Source organism: Micrasema longulum, unplaced genomic scaffold, assembly GCF_059751315.1.
Source record: "Micrasema longulum isolate JH-2025_06_02 unplaced genomic scaffold, ASM5975131v1 h1tg001627l, whole genome shotgun sequence".
NCBI classification, from domain to species: domain Eukaryota; kingdom Metazoa; phylum Arthropoda; class Insecta; order Trichoptera; family Brachycentridae; genus Micrasema; species Micrasema longulum.
In genome coordinates, this window is record NW_028278808.1 from 576,230 (window position 1) to 588,554 (window position 12,325).

General features: G+C 33.8%; 1 protein-coding gene across 1 annotated transcript; it reads left to right on the forward strand.

The window, feature by feature from the left end:
- The first annotated feature begins 478 nt into the window (after positions 1-478).
- On the forward strand, positions 479-12,325 carry LOC148274550 (zinc metalloproteinase nas-13-like). Its single transcript, XM_088236961.1, has 7 exons — positions 479-504; positions 1,608-1,747; positions 3,562-3,756; positions 4,921-5,027; positions 7,818-8,022; positions 8,790-8,926; positions 12,187-12,325. The coding sequence occupies exons 2-7, from the start codon at positions 1,615-1,617 to the stop codon at positions 12,265-12,267; spliced, it is 858 nt and encodes a 285-aa protein (XP_088093087.1). The 5' UTR covers positions 479-504; positions 1,608-1,614; the 3' UTR covers positions 12,268-12,325.

Consider the following 12,325-nt stretch of genomic DNA (forward strand, 5'->3'; position numbering starts at 1 on the left):
GTAAAATGTTATATTTTTCGCCTCTCATCACATGCCCAAAGTACTCCAGTTTTCTTTTCTTTATGGTCTTCAGTACCTCTTTACCTTTTTACATCTATCGGAGAACGTCATCGTTTCGGACTCTGAAGACCCAGAAGATTTTAAATATCCTCCTGTAGCGCCACATTTCAAAAGCTTCGATCTTTTTTGAAGCGGCTTGAAAAAAGTACTGAAAAGACCTTACATCGTTCAATGCGCATTCGGAGGTCTGAATTAAAGTCTCTACTTCACCTTTCTTCACTCGATTTATTTATACCTGAGGATAGGCTATCGAGTCAAAATCAATCGTTCAGTAGTCTAGTATTATTTCACACACTGAACTGTATTTTTTATACGCTCGAATAAAATGCGAGATAAAGCTGTATCGAATACAAAGTGCGTTTGGCACAAATTACGATAATCTGAGCGATTATAAATTGAGGGCTTTATTTGTAAAAGTTTATTGTTCAGTGGTTAACGATTGAGGCAAGTCTTTTTTATAAATTCATTTGGCCTATATAATTCATTGACGATTCTTAATTAAGATCCATAATTTAAGTTTGATTATGATATTAACAGAGATGGAAAATATTTCATAGGCGGTATATAGCAGTCTAGGCATTTACAGGACTTATGACCTGTAATGTAATTATTTATTTTTTTACTTACTTATAAACAGTTTATTTTAAATTTTTTTAGCAAATTTTTGAACAGCAAACTCAAGCATTTGGTTTACATTTAATAAAAAAAGAGAGAAAAATTGGCTGTGTATCATTCACCGTTTTGCTTAAAGTTGAACATCTGTCCTCATCTCTTTACCAGATTTATTATTATTATTATTATTATTATGGATAACTTATACAGCGCCATTTTCTTAATATTATACTTCAAGGGCGCTTTACATAGTCATTCTATAGATAAACAAATCCAATTGGAGCTTTTAAACTTGTAATTTAATTAAAACAATTTATTTTTTTGTCACATGCTACGGATTTATTCAAATGATTTAGAGAACGCACCTCTACTGGGAGATGTCATAGGGCCTGCGACCGCAAATGCACGTTCACTAAATTTAGTGTGCTATTTGCGTAGAGGTATAATAACTTTTCCTCTCGCCGTAGACGTAGCTGATCTAAGCGTGAGACGCCTGTCAGCTAGTTTATCTGGAATACATAGTTCCCTTAGATATTCCGGAGCAAAATTCCCTATAATATATTCACTTTTATATACCAACTTTTAAAAATATATATATAATATATAATAGTTGATTTTTATTAATTGTAACGTAAATATCCAAGTTATTTACAAACAAAGCCAAGCATATCGGCAAAAGCATCCGGTCGAACCGTTATGTTTATGTTGTCAAACAAAACAAAATGGCCACCAACTGGTTGCTAACCAACAAACCAACATCGCTTGCGTTCTATGAAACATAGTGATAGGGCTTCTCTATAGGTTCACGCATTATAACTCTGAGAGTTATATCCTTTTGAATGCGTGGACTTCCACATTCAATTCTCTAAAATGTTCTCCATCTCTGAAATATGTCTATTAAATCAAAATCAAAATATGTTCTTTTTGGCTTGCAGCAACAAAATGATTGGATTAAAGGCATTCTTGCTTCTGGTTATTGGGGTGGCTTCCGTCATCTGCGGAGTCTCCAGGACAAATGTGGAAGTCTCTAGATTCAGGGAATTTCTACAGAAGTCGGTTGATGGAACCTATCAAGGTAAAAAAATACTAAAAGTAATTAATAAGTTTAAATTACATCGACTATTATTGCGTTTTAAATATATTTAAAACATTCGTTTTACAGTAAAATAAAATCATTATTATACAGAGTGGCCGGAAAAGTGACGTCCAAAGGTAAAATGTAGGTACCTCATATTGAGGAGTATCAGATCACTCCTATGCATGCTCCGGGTTTTTCTGATTAATTTTTGAAAATTTTCGACCTGATAGGTTTTTTTTATTTTTTTTTAATTTCTGGAAGGTTTTTTCAAAAATTTTTTTTTGACCTATTTTTTAAAAATCGTTCTCTTGAGAAAAAAATAATCTGTTACGTAACATCAATGGAAGCTACAAAAGTTCTGACCTAAAATGCAGAATTTTAATTCGACCGAGTCAGACTGGAACTTGCAATTTAAAATTAAAACATTATTAATATTTAAGGCATTAACGTTGTAGTCAAACATTTCAATAAATGTTATTTAATATTTGTATATAACCACTTGCCGACTTTTCTATGTCTACCGGTTTCGAGACGTACCCGTGTCTTCGTCAGGACACCAATTCAACCAACATACAAACCAACATGCAAAACCCACTATACACCTTCACTATAGTTGTTGCACAAAAATATAAAACCAATACGACATGCCTTTAAAGATACTGAGGTGTTACTTCTTCATTGATTTCAGGCAAAACAGTGAAAATAATATTTCGTGTCGCCACGAAGGGCCGTCTTTGACTTGTTATGCCTAATTTGCGAAACATAATATTTTGTTTTATTTTTTTAATTTTATTTATAAATCATATAACACAAAGTATTTTACAAGTATAATACGTTGAATTACATTCCCAGGAGTTAAAACAACTCAATTCGGGATAAAAATAATATTAACATTAAAAAAATATCACATATTGAGAACAACAAAGAAACAAAGTAAGTTTAGCATCTTTGTAACTAAATACAGCACAACAATATATACGCCAAAAACCTTTTATTTATTTATTTTATTAGGTAAACAAACAGTATGTACACATATATTGCCAATTTCTTTGTATATTAGTGTAAGAAACTCATGCACACACCAAAAATATTATTTACACTTAATACATAATTTAAATTATGTTCAAATACTATATTAAATTTAAATTTAAATACTCTTCTTGGTGCTTGGCAATCCTGATTGAAATCTTCCCCTTCAGGAAGGGTTACCTTACTTTTTTTTCCTTCAACCCATCAGCGTTTGAAATCTCTTTGGGTTATCCCTGATCACTGGACTACGCAGTTTTTAATAGGTCATGGTTAATTTATTTTCAAATTATTTGTTTTTAACCATGTTGACTCCTTTTTGTGCTGCTGCGGATATCCTAATCAATATTCTGAACACATCTTGTGGTTTTGTCCTTTTTTTATCTATATGAATACCAAATGAAGCTCCTTGCTACGAACCGTGGCCCAGTTATAGGTCTTGTCGGATCAACAGATCTGGTGGCTTCCAAAACGAATTTCTGGGCTTTAAAAAAGTTTTGTTATTATTTCGGCAAATTGATCATGTCCAATCAATTTAATCCCAGTCAGAGAAATATGACAAGACTTCTAGATTGCAAATAGCTCCTTTAGGCAGCTTTACTTTTTCTGCAACGAGCAATTTTTCCGTGGCTCTGCCAAGGAAACTTATGTCCTCAGATGAGGTGTAATTTATTTGGTGAGCAAGCTGTCAAGCGGAATTTACCAACTGGATATGATCTTATCTTATAATATGTTTTTAATGTTTTGTATATGAATGAAATTGTAAAAAAACCGTGATGTTTCAGAACCCATCACTCCTGAACTAGCTGAGCTTCAGAATGAGTGGGAGAGGAGTGGAAAGTTCGAGGGAGACATCGCCTTGACACCAGAGCAGATCGACAACTTCGTGGAGGACTATGCTGGCAAGAGAAACGCTATCATCAACAGCTGGCTGCTCTGGACTGGCAAGACTGTCTACTACTCGATCGTTGCATCATTTAGTAAGTCAAATATGTATTGGAAGCGACTAGAACTTCTATATGTACGAAAAACGAAGATTGTTAAATATTTTAACGGACTGTTATCGTCTATTCCCTGTCCAAGTTGATGAAGAATATCAGCCTTTACCAATAATACTTGTTTATAACAAAATTATTGAGATAACTACACATTGACATATCACCGCATCAAAAATGATGATGCTTAAACACAGGCAAAAAGTTAAATGTTACAGTGTGTAAAATGGCCACTTAAACTAGCCACTGAGAAGTCATGGGTACTGTTAAACTTTTCTATTTCCTTCTCTCAAACGTTTTCAATCTCTATGGTAATATTTTAGTAACAATATGACAACATGGTACGCTTATATTGTAAGTAATATTTTGCTTATCCTTTAGTTACATTTAAGTTTGTAAGTGAAAATTCTTGATGGAAGTTCATTGTAATTTATTATATAAATAAAACACGAGTGATACTTTAATCCACAAATTTGGAAGACAAATTCCACAAACTTCGAGACTGGTAGAAGATGTCGCAAAAACGATGAAACCGGTCACTGGATATTCCAAATTTGTGGATTAAAGTATTACTCGTGTTTTATTTATAAGATAAATTACTTTAGTTACATGTTTAGTCCCAGCACTCATACATGGAAGTGAAACACGATACATGCAGAAGAAGGATGAATGCAGAATAAATGCAATTGAAATGCGGTCGCTCAGACAAATCTGTAAGAAATCAATGAATAGCAGGATTATGAACGATAAAATCAGGTGATAATGCAAATCTAAAACAGGTGTAATTGATAAGATTAAGAAAGGATCGCAAAGATGGTTTGGTCATGTAGAACAAATGGATAACGAAATGAAAGAATGGTAAGCAAGTATACATGGCAAGCAAGAATTGTAAAATAGGACGTGTACGACCAAGAAAAACATGACATGTTAAGATAAATTCAAGTCTGGTCTCGTTTTTTGACGTGTCTGCTTTTGCAGACACAATTGAAGGACACGTATGACAAGATAAATAAATGTGGAAGAAACTTGGAACGCTTGTCAGGATTAATATGTGTGACAGTCTATTCTCAGCTTCATCCTCTTTTCCTACCCCTACGAGGAAATGGCGTGATGGTAGTAGCAGTAGTAATTTTATTATTTTCATATTAGCTGCTGCACAAGTTAGCGCTGTAGAAAAGGCTATCGCTGACATAACCGCAGCCTCTTGTATCAAGTTTGATAAGACGACTACCAACAACGACTACATCAACATTATTGTAAGTAATTTTGTTCTTATTGGCTCGGGTTTTTTAACAATAAATACGAGGGTCGATATTAATCTTTATATAGCATATTAATGCTCCACCTCTAAACTATTTTGGAATGGATAAAAAAAAGTTTTTATGCTTAATTATTCAATTCAATTCATTTTTTTTAAATAAAACATTTACATTACTAATAATCAGAAATTTTAAGCGGGAAACATGCGTTTAGTAATAACAAACAAAATTAAAAAGAAGCGGATATATTCCTTGGTACCTACACTCTACACTACGCACATAGATGCGTTTCTACTATCATCTCCCAGGGAACAGCCAAATGTGAACCAAGTGTTTTTACAGTTATTTACTAGGAAAAAGACAATAGATCCTGTTTACTGTATACGAAAATAAAACAGGGACGAGTTTAGGTTTGGGTATTGTCTATTGTCTTGTTACCTTAATAATAAGTTAAGGAATGCTATCTTTGTTTACTTTTTTATATTTTACTTTTTGTGCTGTTACATGTTCACTTAATTGCCATACTTACTAGTTCTTTGCTCAATGTATTATTATTGCGTTTTTTAAAATTATTTTTTATTACTAACTCTTTTAAAATCATTCTTATGTTGTTGAAATTCCATTTGTCGATGCGTTTTGAAGCTGCAAGACTTTTTGTGATGTAAGCTATCATATTATTTTTATTTTATTATGTAAATGTTATCAACTATCAAATATGCAATTTAGTAAATGGGGTCTAGAATTCCAACCGTCTATGCGCTCAGTAGCTGCAAGACTTGTTGTTATCTAAATTCTAATATTATAAATTTGCTTTTATTTCGTTTTTTTTAAATATCACTTAAACTCTTAACTTCATTGTAAAAAAAAAAAATTCAAACTAAAAATGTAAATAGGGGCTGGATTTCTTATTGTCCATGCGCTATGTAGCTGCAAGACGTTATGTTATCTAGCTCAAATATATTATAATTGTAATATATCATAATTGGAGACGAGGAACTAGAATCCCAACCGTCCATGCGCTCTGTAGCTGCAAGACGTGTTGGGATATTTATTTATTGTACAGCGCCCTTGAGATGATTTTCACAAAAATGGCGCCATATAAATTATCCAATTATTATTTATTATTATTCCAAACATATATTCAATACGTACATATTATAAAAAAGAAAAAAATATACACGAAAGAGACTCGTGTCAAAGTAGTAGGAGAATCCTGCTCCGGTAAACCCCTTCGAATACATGGAACAGATCAATATCCAGAGCGATGGTGTTCACCATAGCGGTGGCCCTTCCAACAGGCATAATCATAGGCAGGTTAATCCTGTATATCGGAATATAAAACAATCTATGCTGACGCTGTCTTAGGTAATTATCAGGAACATGCAAACCAATGCTTATCATACTCTCAGAATTATTGATCATACCGCGCAACAATTGATAAAAATGTGTAGTCAAATACACATTCCTTCTAGTCTCTAAACTGTTGTAGCCAAGCATACCCTGGAGATTAATCGACTCAGTTTCCTTGGACTCGTATGGACCTCTTCCAGCGAAGCCCCAACATACGAGTATGTCTAGCTTCCTGGATCAGTATTGCAAACGCTAACTTTATCGGTACATTACGAGACGTTATAAATAAATTTCCTACTATCTCTATCTTCCTCAAGTATGTTCTACCAACCTGTATTTATGTGTTTTCATTACGTCATCTCAGATATCGTATGATTAAATTCAACCAATCGATAAGCGCGGAGACTTTACTCCGCGTTCAATGCTGAATTAAAATTAGGGTATTTCTTTTTCGTATTTTAAATAGGCTTCTGTGATAAAAAGCAGCCGCTTCAAAATTACTAAAAATTTAAATGACACATTAAGCAATAAGTCCTCGTTTGAACAAGATTTTTTAATGACCTTTAACAATTCACGAGACGGAAAGTTTAACTTTGTTTTTCATGGAAGCAATTATTTTACCAAATATAAAAGGTAAAAGAACAGCCAGATCTTACAGAAACAACATTCCACTAGCTAATAAGGTCGCTCATACAGACAAAACTATTCTATGATTATTAATCAACTACAGCTAACAGCAATACAACAAACCGGAGGGACTTAGGTTAAAAATTGCAAGCGCAAACCGAAACCATCCGTTACACCTTTGTTGTTAAACTTAAATCGGATCTAAAAATTCGAAATGCTTTCGTTCCATGCAATTGATTATTAAAAAATAATTGTCTACAAAAGCAAGAGTATTTGCCTCTTACACATAGTTTCATTGATGTTAACGTTGATGTTATGTTAGTGATCAACTGAAGGAATGTCTCAATCAGTTAAGACTGTTTATATTAAGTGTTATATCTACTCATTAATGCTAATCTGTTGAAGTTTTTATTAGCCTGTTGATTGTCTTAAAAAAAAATTCAAAAATACCGTTAATGCTAATTCATTAGGGCTTTCGTAAGCCTGTTGATTGAAAAAAATCAATAACACAGACAACCATTTATTTATATATTCTTCAAAACAACAACAGCTTTTTACTTCACAAAAGTCAACACACGAAATAGTTGAGGAAATGAAGATGTGTAAATATAGACAAAATTGTGAATGCTACGCAGTGTTTATTGCGGCCTATCAAACTAGTCAATTATAGCTTTTAAGCACTGTTGATGCCAAGACTTCCATTTTCCCTTCTCAGAAACCGTTTTTTAGGGAATGAAATCTTGCCGTGCCTACAAACATTTAGACATATACATAATATTGTTGATTCATCAATCGCACATTTCTTTCCAGGGTGCTTACAGTGGATGCTACTCCAACGTTGGTATGACCGGTGGACCTCAGATCCTCAATCTCCAATTGAACACTCCTGGAAATGGCTGCTTCCGTCATGGAACCATCGTCCACGAATTATTGCATGCCGTTGGTTTCTACCACATGCAGAGCACACACAACAGAGACGAGTTTGTCAGGATTGTTTGGGACAAGATCCAAGCCGGTAAAAAGCCTATTAATTTAAGAAGTTTTTACGTAGATTTATTTTCGAAAATTGTCATCCAGTGTAGATAAAACTTACACCAAAAAATCAAAGGTATTTCGATGTAACAGGATATATTTTTTGCATATTCTTGCGTTTTCATGGCACACCTGTATAATGAAGTTATACTCGTATGCAAATATTGCAACAAGAGTAGAAATATATCGAATAAAAAAAAAACATTGGTACGACATTTGAATCGGGTTGTGGTCCCGTGGCTAGTGTCTCGGACTCACGGATCAAAGGTCCGTGGTTTGAATCCCACTCTACCCCAACTTGGTTTCCATTTTCTAATAGTGAGTTATTTACAACTCGTTGAAAATGGCCCTCAAAATTAAATATTTGCGTAAATTATAAGAACGCAAATATTTCTTTAAAAAAAAGAAACAAAAGATAAAACAAAAACATATCGGCGTGCCATCCAATTTCCTCCTATTTGCTTTATCTGCTCCAAAGCTTTGAAACAAATGACCTTTTTGGAAAGAAAAACCTGCAAAAATCAATATTTCTTAAACACTTCGAGCCATAATCGGCAAACAACGTAAGCGAATTTTTTGGCGAATTGCGCTTTTTTAAACTGTGACTAACAAAACCAATCGGAAGACGATTCTCCAGTATATAGTGCTTTTACAGATCTTAATTCAGTCTATTGTCAAACAGTGATAATTGATAGCAAAATAAAATCTATAATACGAGTAGTTGCCTCATATTATTTTGCTTTGTTTCAGGAGCTGACCACAACTTCAATAAGTACAGCTCTTCCCAAGTGACCAACTTCGATGTTGCTTACGACTATGGCAGTGTGCTCCACTACTCAGAATATGGCTTCAGTACCGATGGCTCCAAGACAATTGTTCCTCTGCAGGTAAACCCTAAACAGATTTAAAACTTATCAACAATATCTCAGTTCTTTCTAAAGAGTGTAAATTTCAAAATTAGTTTAGAATAATGTGGACGAAAAACCCCCAGACTGGAAATCTAAAATTTTCGAATTAGTTTGAAGATGTAATTTATTGTTCAATCGGTAGTTTTGCTAATTTAACTTCAATTTTTGGTAGTGTAAGCGTGTGTGCTCTGAGTACACAGATGTAAAACCTTATCAAAGTTGGAGCGTATTAATAGCAACCGATTTAGCAATATGAGCAAAACTCACCCTTCACATAATAGCCAGGATTTTTGAAGACCATGAATTGGAGAACAAGAACTTATTTACGATGAACCGTCGCAATAGATCTTCACAGGTCGCAGTGACGTCAGAAAGTTATATAGACCTGACCTCCATCTACAAGAATAAGAATAAATAAGCATCAATATGCAGAAAGAAGGTATTCCGGAAGTATTTAATAATATGTACTTTAATTGATTGGAAACGAAGAAAAAAAGGGCATGAAATTTTCCACTAACTGGGAATTAATTCATTGAACATGATCAGTGTAGTGAAATAATAACGAAACCTTTTTAAAGCCGTAAAATTATTTTTGGTATCCATCAAATTGGTTTTATTAATAATAATAATATTTGTCTAATTTATATTGCGCCATTCTTGTTAAAAATCACCTCAAGGGCGCTTTACAATTGTATACTTAAACATACATTCTAATTAAGCTAAAGTGACATATCATATGTTCTGATTTAAAATTGAGGGTATGATACACTAAAGAAATGAGATTTTAGTTGGGATCTGAACTGACTAGGACTGTTGATGATTCGTAAGTTTGACGGCAATTGGTTCCAGGCAGAGGGGCTGGCAACGGCAAAAGCACTATATCCGAATGTAGTTTTTGGGGAGCGCCGGATTTAGACAAATTTTCTTCTGCCTGAATCGAATGCTGATCCAAGAGTAGATTTTCTTTGACATGTATTTACCATTATACAAAGGTCCGATAGGTATTTTGGAGCCATTTCATGAAAAGATTTGAATACTGTCCAGCAAAGCTTATATTTTATCATCTCTGGGCTTTTTAACCAGTGCAAATCTCGAAGATGTATGATGTGAGAATATTTTTTTACTCCCGTAATAAGCCTTGCGGCTGCATTGTAAACAGATTGAATTGGAGCTTAAGATAGTTACAAAAACCTGTATTTGGTAATGATTTATGTTTAAAGAAATAGGAAACAGACAATTTTGAAAAATGTGCATCGGCTACTGATCAACAATAATAATGTTAAATAATTTTACGTGAATTATTATGAAAATAAAACTTTGTTATCAGTGTTACACAATTTTATTATTTTATAAGAACACAACTGTGGTCTTCCAATGGGATCTTCACTCTCCCCTATTTTAGCTGATATCTTTTTAGATAAATAAGAAACCGATTTATTTTCATCCAAACACCCACTAGTCAATAATGTACTCCATTGGTTCCGTTTTTTGGACGACATCTGCTGTTTTTTATCAAGGGTCATCCCGACAACTAGATTCTTTCCTTAACCACGTTAACCTCCTACATCACAACATAAAATTCACCCTGGAATCCAATGATGACAATTCCCTTAACTTTCTAAACTTAACCTTAAAAATCGAGAACAATAAAATTGCATTTAATATTTACAGAAAACCCACTCACACAGACTTGGTCATTCCGGCTTCATCTTCACACCCTATGCAACATAAATTGGCCAGTTTCCACTCAATGCTTAACCGATTGATCAATATTCTACTGAGTCCCTCCAACTTCCAAACTGAACTAAACATTATTAAACTTATTGCCCATAATAATCAGTATGACCCCAATATAATTGAAAAAATGCTAAAACGCAAACAAAATAACAAATTGAGTCAAACGTTTTTATATTCTAGCGGTGGTGATATACCTAACAACCAACAAACCTGGCGTAGAATTATATACATTGGACCTCTGTCTAGAAAAATAAGTAATCACTTTCCCACAGCTATAAACCCGCTTTTTACACTAATAATAATATTGCTAAATCACTATTTAATTCTAAGTTAAAAACAGAGCTGCTAAACAAGAGTGGCATTTACCAAATATCATGCGAATGCAAAAAAGTATATTTTGAACAAACAGCGCGAAATTTTTAAACTAGGCTAAACGAACACCGCCGTTGCCTGACCAATAATAATTTCTCGGAATTTTCGAATCATATAATAGACAGTAACCACTCATTTCATAATCACACCCAAAAACTCCTGCACCAAGTAAATAAGAAAGGCAGTAAAATGAATAATTTAGAAATTATAAAAATTCACATAAAATTAAATTCTGAGAACAACCTAATTTATAATCACACATTTAACCACCTCTCGCCTTTATTGACTATGTTCCCTTTACGACCACCCTCACCGCACTCACCCTCTTAAGCTAGGGTTTCCTGGGACAGCGGTGCCTGTATTTTAACGGCCGTAGTAAACGGTGATGCGGTGGACAGCCATCGTAACGGTGACTAGAGTGTAGTTTCCTAGGAAAACGGTTTTATCAACCCCATTTAACACCGTTTCCCTAGGAAACCACTCTCCAGTCGACGTTACGACGGCTGTCCACCGCATCACCGTTCACTACGGCCATTAAGATGCGGGCACCGCTGTCCTAGGAAACCCTAGCTTTAGACCCGCGTCTGTTAACACTCTCTTAGCCGAGCGATATCTTCCCACACATTAAATCTTAGACTTACTTATTGCAACTTCCACTTATGTGCTAAATTTTAAGAAATAAATTCGACTTAATGTTCTGTCCATGTTTTCATATCTGTATTTAAGATAACCATCCATTTATATGCCAACACCTTAGATAAGGAAAAAAAAAACCCTGCTCTAAGTTTCACTGATTAATCTGTTTATTTTTTGTTTGGATTCGATGACATTGTGAACAATATTCCATGTTTATTATATTAGTTTTATATCACCCGTCGATGGGAGGAGTGCTCTCCCGAAACTATAGTTGTGTTCTTGTAAAATAATAAAATTGTGTTACACTGATAACAAAGATTTATTTTCATAATAATTTATAATGAAGTGTTACGAAGTGAATGCCGATTCAATTAAAAATATAATTTTCCGTGAATTTACGATGACGTAAATATAAAAAAGACATTGACTAGTTAATTAAACATTCTTTTTATCTCATAAATCTTAAATGACATTGAAAATTCAATTTGTTTCAGACTACATCGGCAACCATTGGACAACGCGTTGGAATGAGCGCTGGAGACATCCAGAAGCTCAATAAGTTGTACACTTGCTGATTTTTCTAATTAAAATCCCGTGAATTGAAAGATTCAATAAATTTTCTGATATTTTAAA